This window comes from Saccostrea cucullata, unplaced genomic scaffold, assembly GCF_032062105.1.
Source record: "Saccostrea cucullata isolate Sc308-1 unplaced genomic scaffold, CSIRO_AGI_Scuc_v1 ctg343, whole genome shotgun sequence".
Taxonomy (NCBI): Eukaryota; Metazoa; Mollusca; class Bivalvia; order Ostreida; family Ostreidae; genus Saccostrea; species Saccostrea cuccullata.
Window position 1 is genome coordinate 83,432 of NW_026927402.1, and position 22,699 is coordinate 106,130.

Genomic DNA, 22,699 nt, shown 5'->3' on the forward strand with positions numbered 1-22,699 from the left:
CAATCGTACCTCCTTCAGATCTGCCGATGGACATTAATATAAAGAATTACGTTTTTTCGTTGTTAAAAGGGGATTCCTGTTGCAACAACTGCAAAAATTATTTGTAAGCATTTACTCCGGTTAATAACTTTTTTGCAACGACAACAACAAAAAATTCCGATAATAATAATGACAAGAAAAACATTTCATTGTTAAATTAGTTAAAACAGGTACAAAAGCGTGCATCGCAATGAAAGAGAATATCACTAAAAAATTTCAACGTTTACACTTTTTTAAATGCTTATATTTTCAAAGAGCATTTAAAACATCTGAGATGGGCACACAAAATATAATATTAATTATATATTTACTTCTTAAAAAGAATTTTAATCATTCATACCATCGCGGCCAATTTCATACCTAGCATTATATCATACAATGTTTACTCTTTAAATCTTTAGATAAAAAGTCCTTATCTATATTGTGTGTAAGGAAAATTTTTAAAGGGTTGGCCAACCTTTTCAGAAAAAAAAGAAATACAGAAGTACAGCTCCTTTTCAATTTGTCCAGTTAATGTTAATATATAGATTGGTAGCTATCAACTAAAACTGCTAATCAAAACCTTACTGAGTTAATGCGCAATCTTGAGAGGTTGATAAAACAAACCACTTAAATTTAGGCCAATCATTCACCTTATATTACTTACTAAGGTTAAATAAAATAAATTCTATCCTACTTCATGTGTGTAACATCTGGAAATTTTAAGAATACCAATTTATTTTATTTACTATTATTATCATGATTTTTTTACAAGAACAAAACACGAAACATTTTAGATTCTCTTTAATTAAAGCATTGGAAGATAATGAAGAAAAAAAAACTAAAAAAAGAAATATAATAACAAATAGCATGAGTTCAAAAACAAAAATGTGGAGAGAGAGGGAAAAATCTCTTGACACGAAAAAAAACTACAATTTAAAAAAAAAACATCAATACAAATGACATGAAATATCAAAATATTATATTGCACACTTCTCATAGATAACGTTGTCAATGGCACCTAAATAAAATACTTGTAAATAAGTACTCACATTCTTACAATGAAATAACTCGTTGAAGAAAAAACTCCGTCATTATAAATATCAACGACACATCTAGTGTGATAGTTTGTGGTAAAAACAATTTCTTATTCTTATTGCCAGAAATAATCATAACTTAATCCTCTATTGCAATTAATACTGTCTTGTTATTAAACTTCTTTTTAAGTACATGCACCGTCATTTAAATCGTTCACTGTTAAAATTAAGTATCAATGAAAATATCTAACATCCATAATGATTTTATACTTCAGTTCTATACAGTTACATTCCTGCATATTACGAAATTTAAATTCAAAAACATTGAAATAAACAAAATATATCATTAATGCATTAAATTAAACTTAGAAATAAAACCATATCTGTCTTGACGTCATTTTTATATACTAGTGATACTGGATTAATCTGATATCAACAGATGAGATGTCCAGAGTCGACATTTACTTCAATTCTTTGCCATGACCTTTGTCTTTTAAGTAAAATTAATCGTCCCTTAGCATGGGTTATTTTTGCAATCATGATCTAAATGTTAACTTTTAAATTTCTTCTATTGTACATGTACATTGTACATACAGTTGTGTGATTTTACCTCTACTTTTTCTACTTTAAAAAAATCATTTTGGATGTAATTCAGAAGGAGAATAAACCATTTAACAATTTCTTTTTAAGTACATAATTTTTGCGACTTCTTCACAACTCATATTGAAATTTTCAACCTTCAAAATAGTAACCAACTCGTGTCAAAGGTGATAACAAAATTAAAAAAAATAGAAAATAATATTGGATAAAATCAAACATCACTTTCTTCCAATGGAAGATCAAAAACGTCATCAGACTGCGCAGAAGACAACGGTTTTTCCGAATCAGTGGATGGGGACGTAAAAACACTTATTCCTTCAGTTGAAGTGGCGCGCAAAAGCCGCGAGTCCTCGTCTTCTCCGATAGAATCAAGCGATTCCCGAATAGGCAGCATGTTAGAGGAATGGTAGACCTTTGCACTGTCTTGTAAATGAGCAATGTCACCCTGCTCTTGAGAGCGTTTCATTCTGTATTTTTCAGAAAGAGTTTGTAAATGAGATTCCGACTGAGAGGATTTTAAGGTTTCTTCAGAACTATCCATGACTTCCTGATACTGAGAAGTGGATTTTATGCGATGCATTGGGGAGTTTACACATCCAACATCGTTTTTGGATTTCAAAGGAGTATCAGCTAAACCACCATCACTACTGGTTAAATTGGTCACTACTAAAGGGGGATGGTAAGCACCTAAACCGTGTGGATATCCAATTCCTGCAGCAGTGTAGTAATAATTTGGATCTTCGTATTCTGCTTGTAATGTATCTTCTGGAGAATGGCGTTCTGAGCTTCTCAAAGGTAACAGAGCTGGATTATTTTTTTCGTTTATCTTTGGAAGGGAAGATACACTTTCCAAATTTTCGTCTAAGCATTCTTTGATTAAAAGCGGATTCGATTCTACAACAGCACAAGTTTTTACAACATGACCATTACACTGTTTACACTGAGATTCGCAACAAGAGCTAACTTGGTTCACAAACTCGTGCTTTTTTAACTCAGGAGACTGCTTAATTGTTTCAAGAGTAGGGGGACTTTGCAGGGTCATTCTACAATTCTCCTTTCCTTTGTCTAATTCACTAGTCTGACTCAGAGAGTTTAACATACTAGACCTCTCTGACAAAGTGTCGGGACTAGCTAGTGGCGCTTCCACAGGTTCATCGCTGTTTAAATCCATTAATAACTTGGGTTTTTTCGAGGAGTTATACACAACAAGTTGTCCATCTGGACCTACAGATATGACGGGTTCCTCCTCTGTCTTCTCATAGAGGTACCTAGGTAGGGTTTCTACCTCCGTATTAACGTTTTGTTCTTCTTTCGTTTCAGCTTTTAATGTATTTCCTGATGGCGATCTAGCATCTAAAAATGCTTGCCTTTCTTCCTCTGACAAAATCCTCTCTGGTTTTGGAGGAGCAACATTTACTAACACCTGTAAATTAAATTTGAAAAATAAAAACTTGTTCAATGAATATATCTGATCCGTTTTTCCACTTTTCACTTATATCAACGATCTTTTTTAAAGTCATCATTTCGTAAATTCTATGGACGATACGATGACCTTGTCAGCAAATACAATTCATCATTGAGACAAATGCTGACTGACGTTTTTCATAATAATTGTTAGTCTATTATTTATATACTGAATTGACGACGGATTTTCCGTTATTTCCCGATCATGACAAGGAGCGCAAGGAGACCGGTCAGCAGGGGATGCTCACTCCTCCATGGCACCTGTCCCGAAATTTTTTGATGTGTCAGACAAGTCACGTGTTTGCTCTGCTCCTATTTTGTATTGTTTTATGGACTTTGATATTGAATACCGTTCGTTATCTCCATATCCTTCTTATACAGAGTCTGAGACAAATATGGCTTAAATATCCGACCTAGTGACTGACATATTTATTTGTTAAATATGTTAAAATTATGTATTTTGGTTTTATATTTTAATGTCCCGACCTTTATTAAATTTGCATATACTCTATTTTTTTTTTCATATGGACATCTGGAGTAGTTTTCAAATGGGCAGTTTGTACCGGCCTTGCCGACAGGACCGACGGATGTTCAATAAATAATGGCACCTGTCCCACCTCTGATGACACACAACATAGAAATCATATGACATTAAGCTTGACTAATATAACATTAATATAATATTAATGTTATATATAATATAAGGCAAAAAAAATTAATTTCTTGGTTCTAGTGACTGACAGATTTATTTGTTAAATATGTTAAAATTATGTATTTTGGTTTTATATTTTAATGTAGAGTAAAAACTACATGTACTTTATACACACTTATATATGTACATCTAGTAGTTAATGTTTTGTCAAACCAATGATAAAAAGATATTTCATCATGTTTGGGGCAAGAAACAAGAAGGAAAAAATGCCATATATCCAGTATCATATGTCATACTCAAAACTGTGTTCTAAAACAATTAAAATTGAATAAAAATGTCACGGACATGTGTTTTAATTAAAAGAGACATTAAATTGAAACCATTAAGACTAAATCATTTAAAAGCGTTTTTTTTTTTTAATTTCTTTCCGAACACCGATGAAATAATTTTTAACAGCCCTAGTACAACAGTACAGTGGACAGATTTCTTTGCTATCCAATAACATTTTGAAGAATTGAATGACTTAAAGTAGGGGGCTACTCGTGTCAAACCGGAAGCCGGAATTACCGTTTTCGGTTTAAAAATTATGGTACATATAACATTAATTAGCAAAAATGTAAACAACGTCTACAGAAAAGGGGTGTCAACAAATTTCAGGGTATTTTTGTGCAAGGATTGACTTTACAGCATGTAGCAGAAAATTGAATAGATTTAAAACACAAGCGCGAGTAATTCCGGACATGCTTTTCAGAAGTATATTTTTTGACAGTTACAAAAGACGTTTATGATTGCATTGGTACATCTCATGATATTTGAAAAATATGAAAGAAAACGTGGTGAATAATTTGCTATTAAAAATAAAACTTTTCGTTTGTTGTTTTTATTTATGCACAATTTGTATGCTGTGCAGATGGGATATTCAAACAAATAATGAAACTTGAATACTCAGTTATAATTAAAAACCAACAACAAATGTTTCTAATGATGTATTTGCAAAAAACATAACTTTGCTTGAAAGACAGCTTAAATTTTTTCATAACTAGTAATAAGCATCCAGGTTTTAATCATCAGTATTTTCCAGTACATAATATAAAGAATTAAATTGATATTAAAATTTATGTTTGTGGTTAGAAAGAGTGTGTAAATAATGATAAAATTGTTCCAGAAAAGAATATTTCACTTTTTAACATTAAATATCTTTGTCAACATAAAAGGCTATAGGCCATTGAAGAGTACATGTAAAGGAGTTTATTGGGAAAAACAGAAGACCAATACATTTATCACACTATAAGATACTTCAAGCATTGGTTGCTATAATTTAAGACAAAAAAATCAGGGTAAACAAATTAATTATTCTAATAGAGAGCTTTCTTTGCCATATATCCAGTACTTTATTAGTGAAATGAGATTAATTATTCAATATTTTCTTTGTTTTAAAAAAAATTAAAATTGAAATTAAAAATATCCTTATCCTTGTAATTTATGTTCAAGAAAATTTATTTGCCATGTGCTATGACATAAAATCATTTAAAAGATGATTTTTTTTTTTAATTTCTTTCACACCCATCTCAGATAAAAATAATTTTTAACTTTTTGTGCTTTTGAAGTAGATAAAGTATCTATTTATGTAAATCAGGACAAAAATTGCACCATTATCCAATTAATTCTACGAGTAGGGACCTACCTTAAGCAAAAGAGAAATCATGTTTTAATAAGTGAACATAAGTGCATGCAATACATCGCAGGATTTCCTACATTTGAAAGTTTCGGTATATGTTTCTGCTTTGGAGCACTAAAATACAGGTATAAGGAAAAAGGTTATTGTAAGGAAAAGAAGAATTAATGGTTAAAAAATCTATTATAAATCGCTGTTTTTAAATAAATTTTCTGAAGAAGTAGCCAATAACAATTCTTTTAATAAATTAATTACATTTAAAATGTACATTTTTATATCTTGCACCTGTTTTGAAACACCTGTTATTTCTATACTGCACCTAATGACATGAAGCCATCCTTGATAAAATGGATCAATATAAAATTTTGCATTAAGATATTTATGAAATTTTGTACATGTCACTTAGTACAAAGTTGATCCTTTCTGTATTGAAAATTAACTCTTACATAACAATTTAGCAAAATCTGAACCTTACAATGAACATAGTTTGTGCATTTAAAAAGAGGAAAAGATAAAGTATATAAAAAATGAATATATACATATATATATATAATTGATCCTGGCAATCTGAGATAGTTTGTTTATTTAAAAAGAAGAAAAGAAAAAGTATAAAACTAAAAAAGATATATAAATATAAAGTAAAACTGCTTGCACTGCAGTAAATGTGTTGTGATTCTTTTGAATTTTTACTTTTAAATATACCGAAAAAAAAACTGTGCTGATTCTTGTTTTTGAAATTATTGATATATACATAAATCACTGTATCTTAATTTTAGTTCTTTATATAAATATCTATTAAATATATTTAAAAATAATTAAACAAGGTTAAACAAGATTTGATAACCATCTAATTTTGTGTTATTTTTCTAACCTGTTAAGGCCTTACAATTAAAGGAATTTATCAAACTGCTATGAACAGACACATAATAATGACAACTGTCACTTACGAACACTCAAGGTAAAACATGGAGATGCCACATTTTAAAAGGAAACTTGTTTTTCTTTTTTCCTGATGTTTATGTACGAATTTCACTTTTTTCTTCTATTTTTATTCACTTGTTAAGACATGTTAATAAATCGCAACAAGAGATTTTCAGAAATCCAATGTAGGTACATATATTTAAACGACATGAAAACAAATAACCACAACGCTCGCCTGAGTTAAAATGGTCCTGTTGTTCATTCATCATAATGATTTTGTTCTATATATATATTCCTTTGTAAGACTTTCATTTCCTGGTGTTAGTCCACCCGGCCCCATAAGTGACTTGAACTCACATGAGTCTAAACAAAGTGAGGATTCTTCCACATTCATATAGTTTATCATAGCTTTGCTGTTCACTACACATTTTATCAAGTTTTCCTTTATAGGTTAATTTAAGATCCGGCATTTTGACACCAATAATTTAATAATGCTGGGAGTGATAATTCGATCTTCTTTGAATCCATATTATAACATCACATTTCACGTTTAAACTTTTATGACTTACCGGTTCTTAAAAAAAAAATTCATTAACTGCAGCTCAATATTACATTCCCTTGAAAAAAGATGCAAGGTTCCTTTATTCCTTTTTTTTTAAAACCATTTTCTCAATAATTCCAGAAAAGTCGAAAATTGAGTTTACAGATGGACAGAAAAACGGACAACTAACCAGACGAATAAAATGAGATCAGAAAAACTCAATTGATCTTTTAGCTCAGGTGAACTACAAATGGTAAATGTCTTTTAAAGTTCTTTTCAAAGAAAGTTTTGGTAAGGAAATTTATTGTCATCACATTCAAAATCACAGGGAAAAAATCCTCAAGCTGGTATTCTTAAAATCGGAGGTATACGAAAATTACAACTAAACTTACCTTTTCTAACGCCTCTAGTACGTAATCAGGCATGTGGTCATTTATCATGGATGGAGAGACAAGTACCTCATCAAAGTCATGATTACTGGCCCAGATAGCCTGATACACAGGTTGATGGGGCTGACAACAGCGGAACAACGACTTCCTGAATAATAATTTAAAGCTGAACATTCTGGTAACAATACTCAAGATATCTTGATAAGCAGATAGATATTTTTAACACAAAATTAGTGATCACAGGATTTAATCCTTTACTCTTTATTTATTTCTTATATACTGAAATATGCTCAAGTGCAGATTTTCCAAAAAGAATTAAGATATGTCTCAAATAAAGGTAAAAAAAAAAATATTCATTATTCTTCAATATAATCATTTTCAATTCAAACGAATGTAAAGTTTTCTTTTTTTTCAAAGTTTAAATCGAGTTTTATTTTGGATTTCCTCACTGACCCCCTTGAAAAAATCAAAGTAACCGCAATTCTGTAATACAACCGGAGTAAAAATAACAAATATAAATTTTATAGGGCTTTACGTAAGAAAAATGTCATAAACATAGGCATTATTTCAAAAAAAGAAACTCTCTTACATGCAAATTACATCTTACGATTTCTTTTCAAGCTATGAACAAGTGTCCTCCTGTGGTATAAATTGCACGATAAACTTTAAGGTTGTTTGTTAGGTCATAAATATCATTCTAATCTACGAGAACTATTCTGTACAGTTATGACATCTGGCACAAATTTACATATACATATCAAAGAAAAATTACCTTACCAAAAGAAGAGAGATATAACACCTAATTTTGGCCCTAAACCGCATTTATATAATTGAGGTTGTCATGAATATAATTAAATTTTGATTTATTTTTGGTTATTTTGATATACCAAATCATAAGTTTGAGATCATCAATAACATAGTTATTTTTTTTAAACGTCTCATTCTCTTAGATAAAATGAAATGACATAAATTATTTTGAAAAATGTTTTAAATCATGTATTCAAACTATCTTTCTCGCTCCTTTAAGAATGCAAGTTTGCAAGTTTTGAATCCATCTGCTTCATTAATAAATTTTAAGCATTAGCTTTCATCTGACCAATGCATTTATTTATTTTCCTAACTGCAAATCCGAACTGTTGGGATGAGTGATCAGAGGCTACAGTGCCAACCCTTGAATAAAGTGTATATTTAATGTGTACAAAAAGTGCACTGCGTTTTTATTTATTTCATTGTATATAAAATAATCTTAAACATATTATTTTTTCAATAGGTGGTGAGATGTTCATCTACTCTTCGCAATAACTTGACATTTCATCTCCTAACAACAACTCTACTTTTTTGTGTCTTGGATATAAGATTGGACGTTTCAGTGGTTGATTTTCATATGTCCTTTAATTTAATTTATTTAATTCCTTAATTTAAAGAGTGATTCTAACTTGTCGAAATATAAAACATCACAATTGCGCAAGATGACTTTCTTTTTTATGCACTGACCTTATTCTTCTTCAAATTAATTTAAATTATTCTAGCTACTTTTTCTAAAATCATAAGCGATTTCGCATTTTATTTGACCATGTTACATTTGAAATGTTTATTTATCTAAAGTTTCTAAGTAAGTTACATAGAAATTTCTTTATAACAACTATTGGGAAACTCTTTTGATTTGTGGACTTTTTCATGCCTACAAAAACACAAAATAATGATAAAAGGTGCCAAATTATTTTTTCTACAATTTGGTCGTTTTCTTCGGTCTGAATACTTTTTTTGAATACTATTTGTTTACATCTAGCGTTCTTCTATAGCTAAATAGTTTTCCTACATCTTTGTCCAGCTTATTTTAGTTGTAACTCTTGAAAACTTTAAAATAACATTGATCCATATATACATGTATCTAAATGCCATAAATTTGCCATTCACACAATTATTGCACATCACAGATTAAAAAAAAAACAACAAAAAACTCGACGTTCTACAGACTGAACCTACCGCTTTCCTGATGGATGACTTCTGACGATATGTATGATTTTCCCCGGGGGATACAATGGGGTGTGGGCAGACAGAGCTATGTCCTCATCAGAGGGGTGAGCCCTAATGTCTCGCTCCATTTCTACCCGAACTTCATCCAAATTCATCTTGCGGGCCTCGGCATTCCCACAACACACTCCTCGAGCAATAATCTTCCACTATAAAAAAGTTTATGACACATGCATGCAATGAATATTTTAAAGTAAAAGCCTCTTCAATATTTTTTTTAAAATTACATGAATTTCAAATGGTATTCATTTTAGATTGTCAATAAATGATTAAAAAAATTAAAGAAATAAAATACAAAGTAAGAGTGTATCAAAACTATTTTGAATGAAATATCTTCGTTACTAATACAAAGGGGGAATGAAAGTCATTATTTCTTTAATGAAGCTTGTAACACCATGTCTCAATCCCCATATTCACGCATGTATATATGTATATGAAATTTAGAATTGGAAGTACATGTTTACAGTTCAGATTTTATCATATTGTTCCTTAACTTTGAAAATTAAGGCTTACAATTAAAAAAAAATTAAAAATAACATAAAATTCTGTAAAGATCAGACTAGACACAGACTATATTTTTTTTCTACTTCATGAAAATGTATTGTGATCTAGCAGAAATAATGTTTTCTCTATATATTTCCTGCAAATTGAAACATTAAATAGCATTCGTACTACATGTATTTCAACTCAAGTTCATAAAATCATTCACTTTGTACCAGTGTATCGATGAATTGAAACACGTCCATTCTGTCTTTGCTATTTTTCATTACCATTGGAGTGGCAGGATCAACTCCAAGATTAATTAAATGGAATATTAAAACCGCGGTGTCAAAAAATGACATTCGAATAAATGAAATTGTCAAATCAAAAATAAAAAAAAATTCTAGTTCTGGAATTTAAATTAATTTAAAATAGCGATTGATGAAAGATACAACTTAATACAGTCATAGAAATAAAAATTCTGAATTAAAAAAAAAATAAAACTTCATTTTTAAACTATGTTTAACACTACTTTTATTAATTTGAAAAGCGGTAAAAACGAGATTCTGAATACCATTCAAACAAAAGGAGAACATGCACAACGTTGATACGTACAAAAATGGTCAAGATATGCAATATCATGTAAATTAAACATTAATAATTTAAATATTTATTTTGAGCTTCTTCCAGTTTTGGATGTAGAAATTTATAATAGCTTTCTTGTATAGGAATGCACTTTGCAGTAAGTCGGAAATTAACCAATTATCAACCAAAAGTTAAACAGTTTTAATTCTCTCCCTGCTGAATAGTACATGAATTTCGTGCACAGCAATAATGATGTTCAAGCTTTTGAAATGTTGGATTTGTAACTAGTGACAGAAATACGACATTTAATTATAAAGCTGTTCAAATTTTCATGACACATGAATTAAAAACTGAACAAGATTTTCGGATTCAATGTACATAGGCTTTTACAAAATAATATCATTGTGTTGATAAAATCTATGTGAACTACTAGCCTGCTTTCCTCACACTATAACGCTAAAATTATTTACCCATCCTATATATTTTTTTTTCTAGCTTAAGAAATGAGAAGGGGGGGGGGTAAAGAAAACCTTACCTTAGGTTCTTTGCTGTTTTTGATAACGTTTATCAAATCAGCTCTCAAAACCTCTAACTGAGACAAACCAATCCTGTATTTAAAAGTAAAAATGAGATGTTTACACTACATTTAAAAATAATAATTATCAAGCAGCTGGATAATTAATGCACAAGATTAATTTAATGACATTATGGGAAAATCTGTTTCAAGTCATAAAATAATCAAAGTTTGTGTAAATCAAAAGTTAAAAATATACTGGTATATTTTATATTTTCTCTATCTTTATTTTGCTATGGAGGTAACATAATTTTCAAAAAAAATAATAACAACGTAATAAAATCTTATGTCTTATCTTCGTTTAAACTTACCGTGGTACAACATCTTTACCAACAACTACAGAAGTAATGAAAGATTTTGTTTCCTCCACACAAGCCTCGCTAAAGGAAAAGGAATTCAAATAAGTCAAAGAGAGTATAGTTTTTTTTACTCATATATTATACATGTAATTCGTATGTACACAATACAGTATTTGTGAAGATTTATGTTTTTATCGCGTGGGATTTCCGGCAAAAAGCGAATGTTTACTTAAAAATCAATTTAAAGTTTTACTGTAAAATCGGTAATTTTTGAAGCGATTTAATTTTCGTTTATGAAAGCCATGCATGCTCACAACGAAATGATCTCGCCAAATCCATATATTTTATCCTAATACCGCAAATATTTGATACCACAAAATCTGTTAAATTAAAGTATATTGAGATGTTCTACATGTATACCAATCTAATAAAACTAGATGTTCCGAATCCACTACCCGCTTCCCACCGTTTGAGAAGCAGAAGCGTATTCGGAACATCTAATTTAAATTAGATTGACATGTATACTACCTTAAAAGTCCACCAGGAGGAGAGAAGGCGTAACAATGTAAATTGGGGAACTCCTGTCTCAGAAGAATAGCTAGAATAGCGGCCGTCCCCGCCCCGAGGGAATGTCCCACTAACACCAGCTCGTATGTTTCATCCACATCTTCCTAGCATACAAGCACAAATTTATTCCAAAGAGAGCTTATATCAGTATAAAGGTGATTATATTAACAATAAAAAGAGATATATTTATTAACTTTTATTATATCAAACATAAATGTATATACAATGTAAAATATTTTAACTTCTAAACTTAAACACCAAAATACAAAAAAGAACATTTCCATTCTCATTATAAAATTATATCTGTGTACAAGCACTAATAAACACATTGAAATATTCTCAAAGTAAATGATGTTGTGTTTGTATAAGCTTTTCTGTTCTAATTTATCTTACACTTTTCATTTATGATGCAATTAAAAAGAAGCAATACCTTGCTGAAAGCTTTGGACAAAAGATTGTCATCCTTTAATCTGTCTTTTATATAAACAGCTGCTTGTACCATACCCTTCAATTGATATTGGAAAGGGAAACAAATTAAAAAGATACCTAACTCCGATGACATTGTTTCTTTCAGACAGTAATGGGATTAGCAAATTTTTATACAGAGAAATCTCCATTGTTGAAATCGCAAACATTTTATGAATGCAGTAAACAAATTTTTAGTGCTTTCGACTTCTGATAATTGTTATATTACTATCACTTATTGCATCGCCTTGTACATTATGTTCAAGCTAAACAGCATATTTACATATGTGTTAATCAATAATAAAAGAACGCATGGGCTGTATGTAATCTTGAAAATACAAATATAATCATTTCATAAGTTTGAAATTAAATTAAATCACAAATATTTCTTTGCTACTGAATAATAATTAATTTTGATTGCTGGTATTTTCTTTTCTCTTGTAGTACATAAAAATATCATAAATCAAGATCAAGCACAGTTAAATCGGGAAATGCTATCAAGTTATTAAGACAAACACTTTAATTATACAATTGATTATCATTATGAACTAATATGACAATGCTTTTGTTTGCTCTGAAAGTCACCTCAAAGTAAGGCACGATTTTGAGGTCAAAAAAGAAGCCCAATCATTGTTTTTGTGAATCTGTGGTACGTGTGGTAATAAAAATCGAATCACGAAATTTAACCAATTAGAAACAAAATATTAGACAAATTATTCTAAATCTTATTCATATCAGTTTAATTCACACCGCAAAGAAAGACAATGTTTTCATATGTAAACATATTATAGTTAATTCTTTCAAAATTAACCACAAAATAATAATCAGGGCACAAAGAAACATTGTAGGCGGATTTCCTTGGTTTGCCGCAGTCATTCATGTGATATACTTCATGACCCTGACATTCATCTAATTTTTCCCGGTTTCTGTGCCCTCTTCAAGCTAAGTTAAAAGGACATAGTACGTTACACTCATCTTCCTTAGCACTTTCTTCAGTAAACAGCCATGATATTGGATATAATGATGGGTCAAATAAAGTAATATAGACGAAATGTAGTGTATATTTCTTATAAAATAGCGTGGAACACTTCAGCATTCAAAACATCGTAACAAGGTCAAAGATTATGATTTTTGTAATGTGAATTTTAAAAATGTCCTCTACAAAAATTTGATTTTTTCCATTAAAATTATACAAATTTTAATTTAAAAATTCAAATTTTTATATGACAAAAAGCCGAGCAACTCAAAATTCATGGTTATATTGAAATGTTTAACATGAATATCTTTGGCATTGGTTCCTTACAGAATGTTTGTTTGCAGATAACGTAAAGGTTTTGAAATGTAAATATAAGCATTATTATAATTTTGAAATGAATATTATCATAACCAGAATGGTGCGCCCAAACAAATTATCATAATGTGCTTTACTTAAGGTAGGATTCTTCTCTGGTTTCTGATTAAATGAAATACACATGTATTCAAAGTATATTTGCTTAGGAGTCTTAAATAATTAGGTGTAAGAGATTTAAAAGATAATATTTTTCTCTCCTCAACACATTTGTACAAATGGTTAACAGAGTTTGAAAACTGACAGGGACCATATTTTTTAACGGTATGCCGCGAATGGTGGCATATGAAAATATTTACTTTTCTGCCACTCAAAATTATCATAGATCAATGAATTTAGTTATAATTTTACATAATCAAAGACTTGAAAAAATGTTCACATGTAAGTTAAATTAAGGATAAATAACACAAACTTTTTTTCAGAAATCAGCTATATATCTCATAGATTTACATTTAAATTGGTAACCTGAATAATGTTTACCATGTATATTGGGAGAATTTTATAAGATTTTGTCATAAGGTTAAAAAATTGTACAAAATTTTGTATAAAATTATGTAGAAAGCAAAAGGAAGTCTCACATCTAAGCACCAAGGAAAACCTACGATTTCCTAATATTTCAGGGATTTAATATTTGTCATTTCAAATCAAAGTCAGTCAAAAAAAATATATCAATCCATGCATAAAATTTTTTGTTTGTGTTAAGTACCCTTAATAATAAGGGACTAAAGTTTCCAAATATATCCAAAAAAAAAAAAAATAAGAACTATGTTAGCTTTTAAAAGCTTTCAATCTAAGTACAGATTTGAGCCAAAAATCCATAAAAAGTATTTTTCTCTCTTAGTAAACGATCAGTTTTTTTTCCTTTTGTATCATTTTGTATCTCTATGTGACTTCACTATACGTGAAAATAAGAAAAATTTAAAGATAGGAAGCTCATGTATCCTAAAAAAATTAGAAAAATAGAGGAAATTCGGATTAGCCAATATCCATTTTAGTTTTATTATCTATGTCAATTTGGTAATCTCATGTTTTAGACCCAATATGATAGTATCTTATTATGCAAAAAGAAAAACATTCAATCTATTGAAATGGATTCAGGCATCGGGTATTTGACAACAGTATTCTTTATTCGAAATGTCAAGGGAAAAGGTAATGACCTTGACCTGACCTTGCCTCTAATATAAAAGGTCAAATTTAATCTCACCGATACCATCATTTTGTGATATTGTCTTCTTAATTCTGTGAAAATTTCATTAATTTTTAAATACAAGAAATATGAGAAGAATCCTGCCAAACATTGCTGCAGTTATAATTACTACATCGTTCAAAAAAGTACTAATAATTCAATGGATAATTCAAAAACCTTTTCGCTGAAAAAAATAACTTTTATTACAACGAGAAGGTAAAAAAAATCTTATATAAGTTTAGATGGAGGATTGTAATACATTCAATATGCATTACAAGCATTTACTAGATTAAAAAAAATCACCAAAAATACGTTTATTACAACAATGAGCATTCTAAATAAATTAGAAGTTCAAGAATGTTTACAGGGAATTGATTAATTGTGTTCTGGCATTGTTTTGCACACCTGCTTAGAATAAGAGTACATACCTTGTGGCCTACCCAGGCCTCAATTGGCGGATTCAACGGAAGAATCTCTGCATCAGCTTTCAAATCAGTCAATACGTCCTGTTTTAATGTCAAATTATTTCAACTTAAAGAATCAAATAGCACAAATAGAAGTATCTCTTTAACAATAAAAAATTATCAAATCTATATAGCTTGATAGAATTATCTGTATAATTTTCGTAAAATTCACAAAATTTCAACTGACAAGTTATAAACAAGACTTTCTTAAATATCATTTTCCCTAAAGCATTTTCTATTCTTATTAAATATAGTTATCCTCTCTACATTTAATAAGTAATAACAGACCACTCTTTTCATTGTCATGCCTGCTGATGACAACAAAATGAGGTTTAACATAATAAAATTTTAATTTTGACTTTCTTCAGGTTTTTCTATATTTCTTTGTTTTCGAAATTTCTACAGTTTAACTTGATAATGACGTTAATATCCACATATTTATAGTCACATCATTCACAAAATAGTTCAACATTAAAAGTTTTTGAAGTAAATTGCAAAGATGGCTTTATTCTAAAACTAAAAATAAAACAACAAAATATATGCATATATATATATTTATTTATGAGTCCTTAGACGCTACAATTATAGTAATTTTCTATAAATTCAATATTACCTGTAGTGAAGTAGTTCCCCGGACACAAATTACCACCGTCTTGTATTTATGATCTATGGCGACATAAAACGGCGTTTCTCCTATCTAAAATACAATATGGGAATCAACAGCGAAGGAGAGACAATCCGTATCTGTTTTTCAAACATACTAAGTGTAATGTAATGTAAAGTAAAAAGAGAATAACGTTTGTCATTCGTATTCAATGATCTTTTTCGTTAAAATTTACTTGAACATTTATTTTTCAAGAAGGAAGATTAAAACGTGCCAAATGATAAGACAAAGGTACCTACATCAACATGATATGTGGCATACACGATGTCACACTCCCTTAGCTGGCTGAGTTTTAACAAGGCTACAAAGTTACACTGACAACAGTTATCCTGTACATACTCCAATAAAGGCTTGTTTACACAACAGCAACACCTGAAAAGTAAATGAAAAATAAAAGCTTATTTTCTCCGCTGCTTCTTTTAAATTGCGTCTAATGATCAATTGCATGCCGTAAAATAAACGGGAATTTGATAATAAAAGCGCTTAAAATTATATTACTTAATTGAAAGAACAATGGAAGGAAATTTCTTCTACCCTCTTCTTCTTCTTCATATTTTTTAAATCTTCTATATAACTCAATTGAAATGGTAAAAACAATATTGCAATGATCGGAAAAAATATTTGCATGTCCATTTTAGCTTTGAAAGCCAAGTGCTTTGATTTGCTTCTTTCCTCATTTGCAAACCTAAGCCTAATTTCACTTTTAGAAAGAAAAAAATTAGAGCCTCGTCATTTATATATGTCTTCTATGTATTGTAATTTATGTGTATATTTTCAAGAGACCGAATGCAGACAACCAACTGAATAAACTTTGAACTCTGTAAAATAGCTTTGGCAAAAGGCATATACATTTGGCTAAAGGCAACAACAGTCAATCATGCATGAAATAAATCCCCCGTTTAAATCTATGCACGTTTTTGTTAACCTTTTGTTGTTAAGCCCTATTACAAAAACTTATCAAGTAAAGACGCTGTTTTTTCTATCTCATTTAAAATTAGACAACACTAAAACTTCTTCAACACTTGCTTCAAAATAAAAGGTTGACACAAGCTTTAGTACCTGAGCTTGGGAAGAAGTCCGCAACAGTTGGCGTCCGTCTTCATCATAACCACGGCAGGCCAGCCGTAGGCTGCTAGAGCTAGGCGCATGTAATGGATCACCTTCTGGTACTCCGCTAACTCATTCGGTTGACTCAGTTGTAAGAAGGACGTGGTAGGTGTGATAGGGGTCCCAGACAGGTGATCACATATAACGTTATTTTCCTAGAAAGGAAGTAGTGGTTATTTTTAATTATGCTTTATTTGTTTTACCCTCGCAGGGGAGTTATAAGGGATATAGTAACGCTCTTATTATGTGTGTATTAGTTTGTTTTGTTTTTTTGTGGAAAGGAAAATACGTTAAATGCATGAGGGACGATGTCAAATGCTGTCTTCATATAAAGATATGAAATTTCGATGGTGCAAAATGTAGGCTGCACTTTGCGGTTTGTTTTTTTTTCTTCAAAAATACAGATGAGCTACCGTATAAAGTATATTTGCGGTTTGCGGTTATCCATTTTTTCCGGATGTTTGCAGATGAAACGAATCCGCAAAAATATTACTTTAAAATGAATTCATACACCAGGTATTTGGATATGTAGATACGTTAGTAAACCTCATTTAATGTTATTTCATTACTCTTTACTCCATAGCCTTTAAAGAATTAATTATGTTTACGTCTGTTTGTAGCTGCAGATCTGTAGTGTTATGATTTTATATATATATATTAGTCTTTGCAATTAGCCGCAACATGGACAAAGACTAATAAATATTAATCCATAATGCTACAGTTTTACAGCTAGTATGTTTGATATAGATACCAGCATCACTCCAAACTCCATTAAAGATTCTTCTGTTAAAATAATATCAAAATGAAACTGTTTCTTAAATATCCAACATCCTTTCACTTTATCGAGTAAATCAAATCGCCCATCTGTATGTACTTTCAGTATCATTATGTACAGGCACAGGCAACTGTTAATTGATATCATCAATACCTAAATCTGACGTATATTTAACAGACATTTTCCTTTATTAAACATATTTTACTAAATATTTTGCAACTCAAGAAAAGGGCAAGAAAGGGTATGACCCCTTTTTGGCCCCCGATTTTGGGTGTCTTTCAGAATGATGCAAAAGTTTATAAATAAAAACCTGTTGTCATCCCTGCCACCAAATGAGTATTGTTTCTAAGTTTTGAAATACACAAAGGTCACAACTAGCTGCAGATCTTTAGCACATTGAAAAAACTGTATATTTATTGCGCACAAAAAAGTGCGCTCGTTTCTTGATTAATTCTTCCAAATTCTTACCTCAATTGCCAAAACCAAAACATGCAAAATGGCAGTATGAATAAGCGAAATGTCCGATGATTGCAATATCAGGGCCAGGAGGACTATTAACAACAATTATGAGGAATGTTTTGTTGTGGAAAGAGTCAAAGAATATGTTATGAACACACGGTTAGTAATATTTTGAGATTACAGCTTTAAAAACATGGAGAAATAAATCGAGAACCGAGCGCATTTTTTTGTGCGCAATAAATATACAGTTTTTTCAATGGGTGGCTCTGTAGCTCTCCGGTCTATCAATAATTTTTTTTCCGAGAGTTACAGATCTGCAGCTAGGTCACAACAAGATCAGAAAATTTATCAATTTTCGAATTTTCTCATTTTATACAAATTTTCATCCATTTTACAGCACATTTTGTTTCAGCATTGAGCACAAGCTTGCCTATCTACCAAATTTATATATTTCATATACAAGTATCAGATGCAGTTTATGTGTAAAAATCTCTTATAGGCAAGCTTGTGCTCTATGTTTTCCAAAGAGAAAAATATCTCAAATATGATGAAATTCTACCACAATTGAGCAAATTCGGGAAAATGCCCTACTTCTGCACCCTACAGTGGCATCAAATAAGGGGCCACATTCGCCCGTTACCCATCTTGTCCTTTCCCTTTAATTTTTGTTTATCTTTCGAAAGAATTTAACTTTTCCCGAAAATACGTTATGCATGTATTTAGCATTTTAAGAACTCTTAAACTCGAAAAACCCTATTTATGCAAAAGGTTGACTTGTGCTGGATTGCTATGAATAAACGATGAAGTCTCTTTCAAAATACCACACCCTCCTAGATTCACTTTTTCTCTTCTTCCTCTTACAACCTCTTGTGAAATATATAAGAAAGTCAGTCAAATATAACTTTCGCGTTGTTGTCACCGGAATAAACGCCAATTACAAGAGTAATTTAACTCTTAAAATCAAGGTGAAAATTGGAACTCTTTTGCAAAAACCGGGAAATATTTTAATTTTTACTTAACAATGAAAAATTTATATCATTTAGCAAAAAGCCAGTGATTACATACAATCTTCGATTCATTCTATCATATATCCTTTTTGCTGTTGTCCTTCCTTCAATTTAATAATGCGTTTCCTATTCTTCTGGGAATATTAAAGCGATAAAGAGATGGCAGTCACCATTTACAGTATTATGTTTTCAAGGGAAAGCAAAAAAATCATTGGTTGGGAGTCTGATGTACATTCTACAAACAAAATACCTCAGAGACTGCAAGCAGTCATTAAAGATTTCAGTTCTGTTTATTTGAACGCAAAAAGCTCATTGTAGTAATAATACAAAGTCAATGAATAATAGTATTTTTATTATTTATTCTGCCTGAAAGCCTCTTTACTACGACAACAGGGAATTTTCTTGAACCTCAATTAATACTTTTAGGAAGAAACTAAAAGACAAAAAGAAATCTCCAATAATTTAATTAAATTTCAATAATCTTAAATTATATCATATAAACCTGTAAAAAAGGAGAAAAGGGGGGATGTATATACTTAAAATTATATTTCTTAATCTATCAATAAATTTGAAATAGATTTTTTCATCCATTCGAAGTATTAGTATTCAACTTCGAATTTTGAGTTTATTTTCATTAATCACTTTAAAATTTGAAATAATCATTCATAAGTGTATAAAAAAAAAAAGATGATGCAGAACTGTCATTTAAAATATATTTACACATCTAAGATTAAATATGTATATAAAATAAAATACAAATTATCTTCACATCACTCCTTACTGTTCAGTTTTAAAGGAAAAGTGACAAGAAGAAAGGGTTGTTTAATGAAAAAAATGACAAGCACTGTGAAAATGTCGCCAGCTTATCTTTATTTGAAAAACTGATCTTGTAAGCAGTCTTCAACCTCAACACATTATTGGCTAAATTAAATTTCAGGGTGAAAGGCCAATATTAATATTCAGGAAAGGGGTTCTAGGTCATCATATTTTGAAATAATTCATGAAGTGATTTAACTCATTTGACAGTTAAAAGTTTCGTACCTTTCATATACTTATTGCAGTATGACAAACATATGACAATTAATTGCAGTTTTCATTGCAATACAAATTATGGCTATAAAGGATTTTCCATGCAAATATTAATTCTTAACATATATTTAAATTAAAGACTGTTCTATTTTTTTTATTTTTGCTTGCACTCTTTTGCTGAAATAATAAAACGTGTGCATGAGTGATCTGAATAAGCTCTACAAGGAGCTTAGAAATCTATATCAATTTCACTTAACCAACCTGAGACACAACATGTCTCCTCCGTAGACTTTGGTAGTGCCGTAACAAGACAAACCCCGCAATAACATCAGATGGCACGACATCCAAATCTCGGAAAAACTCGGTAAACAACTTGGCTATCTCCGCAATGGTGTTCTGAAAATTGAAAGATATTAACTTCGTATTTCATATTTGAGGGCAATAATTATTTTTAATAAGCAATTGAACTTGCTAAAACAGAGAAATGTACACATTTGAAATAAAGTATTTATTATCTCCGTCAAACTTGCAAAAATTCGTTTCAAAAATGTGAAAACAAATTGAGAAATAATGCAGAAAAACAACTGTTAAAAGTCTTCATTTCTGGCAAAAAATCTCAAATAAGGGATAGATGCACATCTGTTACTATTGAAAGGTAAGAAACGATTATTACATGTAGACGAATTGATAATTATGACGATCAGTATATTCAAATCTGCTTTTACGGTCTAAAAGTGAAAATGACGAAAAACTTTAAATATGCATGTACATATATGTACAGCTCAACACACTTTTTAAGCTCAGACACATGGTTTTTCGCACAAATTAAGGTCACATTGTTTTAATGTAATATTGTGTATTGAGACATCAAAATACATTTTAAAAGTATTTGTTTACATTATTTGAGTATTATTTCATTTACTAAAACATAATTCATACAAATCAATTGCTAGAACTTTTATATATTTTTGGCTGAAAAATAACAACTATTCCCATTTGATTTTTTGTAGTTTCTTGCCAATTGCAGGTGTCTTTTTATCCGTTCTTTTGAAAGCAGTAACTCTTTGCACAAACATAGTCACAGGCACAGTACAGCTACTGTAACTTGTATTTTCTGTACATTCTGACTCTTTATCGCAGGGTGATAATATTATTTTTCATTTATTTGACTGCTTTGTATGTTTATAAGATGGTATTTTTCACTAGAATCATGAAAGATTCATCCCGCAGCAAAAATTCAACGTTTTAAACCGTAAATGCAGAAAAAATTTTCTTTTCATAGAAAAAAATTACTATTTGAAAAAATAAAACAATAATTCATTATCCTACCCCTGTAGTATGGTTTCTTTCTGCAATGTTATCCCTTTTTGGTGCTACATTTCGACTAAACCAAGATGAGTATGGTAAATGAGCAAAGAATTTTAAGAAATACTCACCTTTCAGAAGAAAATTTAAAATTTTCAACTACATTGTATCAAAGAAAGCATGCTTTATATTATTTTTAAAAAAATCTATGGTAGAGGCCTATAGTAGAAACATTGTACCATTTATTGATAAATTCCCCTCTAAAACACCCACTTTGGAAACTTTAGATAATAATTTTAAAGAACATTTATTCTTGTTCTTGACATATATGTAATATAACGTAGGGCTATTTATTCGTTCTGAGGTTCGAAAATAGTAATTTTTATTACAAGAATGTGACCTTAATTTGTGCGAAAAACCATGTGAGCTTAAAATGTGCGTTGAGCTGTATATGAATCTAGTGAGAATAAAGAATATTAGCTTATTCATCCTCGCTAGCCAAGGGTTTCTGATACGCTACTCTGCCTATGAGGAGGGTGGCGTATCAGAAACCCTTGGCTAGCGAAGATGTTACTATCCTATAAAAAATATGTTAAATGTAAAATGTCTTGGTAAGAAACTTAGCAAACTATCATTTCATATTTTTATTCATGGTACATAAAGAATCAGGTGTTAATTCTTTTAGAATATACTTCTTATATAGTATATTTATCATGGATCTGATTAAGGATTAGGAGGCACTGAATCCAACTGGGCAGAAATAGTACGATTTGTAAATGATATGATTATGAAATACATTGTACGATGGAATTGACAAAAGATATACCGCTTATTATACCCCCCGCTTGAAAAGTGGGAGGGTATATAGTAATCGGGATTTCCGTCTGTCTGTACGTCTGTCCGCCCGTCTGTCTGTCCGTCCGTCCATCTGTTACGCTTTGGGGTACCCATCTCTTATCCGCAACTCCTCTCATACCACTCAATGAAATTTGATGAAACTTTCACAGATTCTTTATTACATATTGCCATTGTGCACCTCCTATTTTACTTTTTG

At 30.3% G+C, this 22,699-nt stretch overlaps 1 protein-coding gene across 6 annotated transcripts in view; it reads right to left on the reverse strand.

The window, feature by feature from the left end:
• Positions 1-756: 756 nt before the first annotated feature.
• The window catches only part of LOC134274387 (diacylglycerol lipase-alpha-like), a 50,383-nt gene continuing 28,440 nt past the window's right edge, over positions 757-22,699 (reverse strand). For 2 of the 6 annotated variants that reach the window (XM_062756672.1, XM_062756671.1), the window contains exons 7-18: positions 20,602-20,736; positions 17,023-17,225; positions 16,203-16,335; positions 15,913-15,996; positions 15,264-15,341; positions 12,267-12,341; positions 11,798-11,940; positions 11,282-11,350; positions 10,932-11,004; positions 9,284-9,480; positions 7,301-7,445; positions 760-3,078 (exon numbers count right to left, since the gene is read on the reverse strand). In XM_062756672.1, coding sequence (XP_062612656.1) covers positions 1,867-3,078; positions 7,301-7,445; positions 9,284-9,480; positions 10,932-11,004; positions 11,282-11,350; positions 11,798-11,940; positions 12,267-12,341; positions 15,264-15,341; positions 15,913-15,996; positions 16,203-16,335; positions 17,023-17,225; positions 20,602-20,736 — 2,547 coding nt within the window. In that variant the 3' untranslated portion in view covers positions 760-1,866. Of the gene's footprint in view, positions 3,079-7,300; positions 7,446-9,283; positions 9,481-10,931; positions 11,005-11,281; positions 11,351-11,797; positions 11,941-12,266; positions 12,342-15,263; positions 15,342-15,912; positions 15,997-16,198; positions 16,336-17,022; positions 17,226-20,601; positions 20,737-22,699 lie in introns of all 6 variants that reach the window. The other 4 variants (XM_062756670.1, XM_062756674.1, XM_062756668.1 and 1 more) reach the window with 4 other exon arrangements.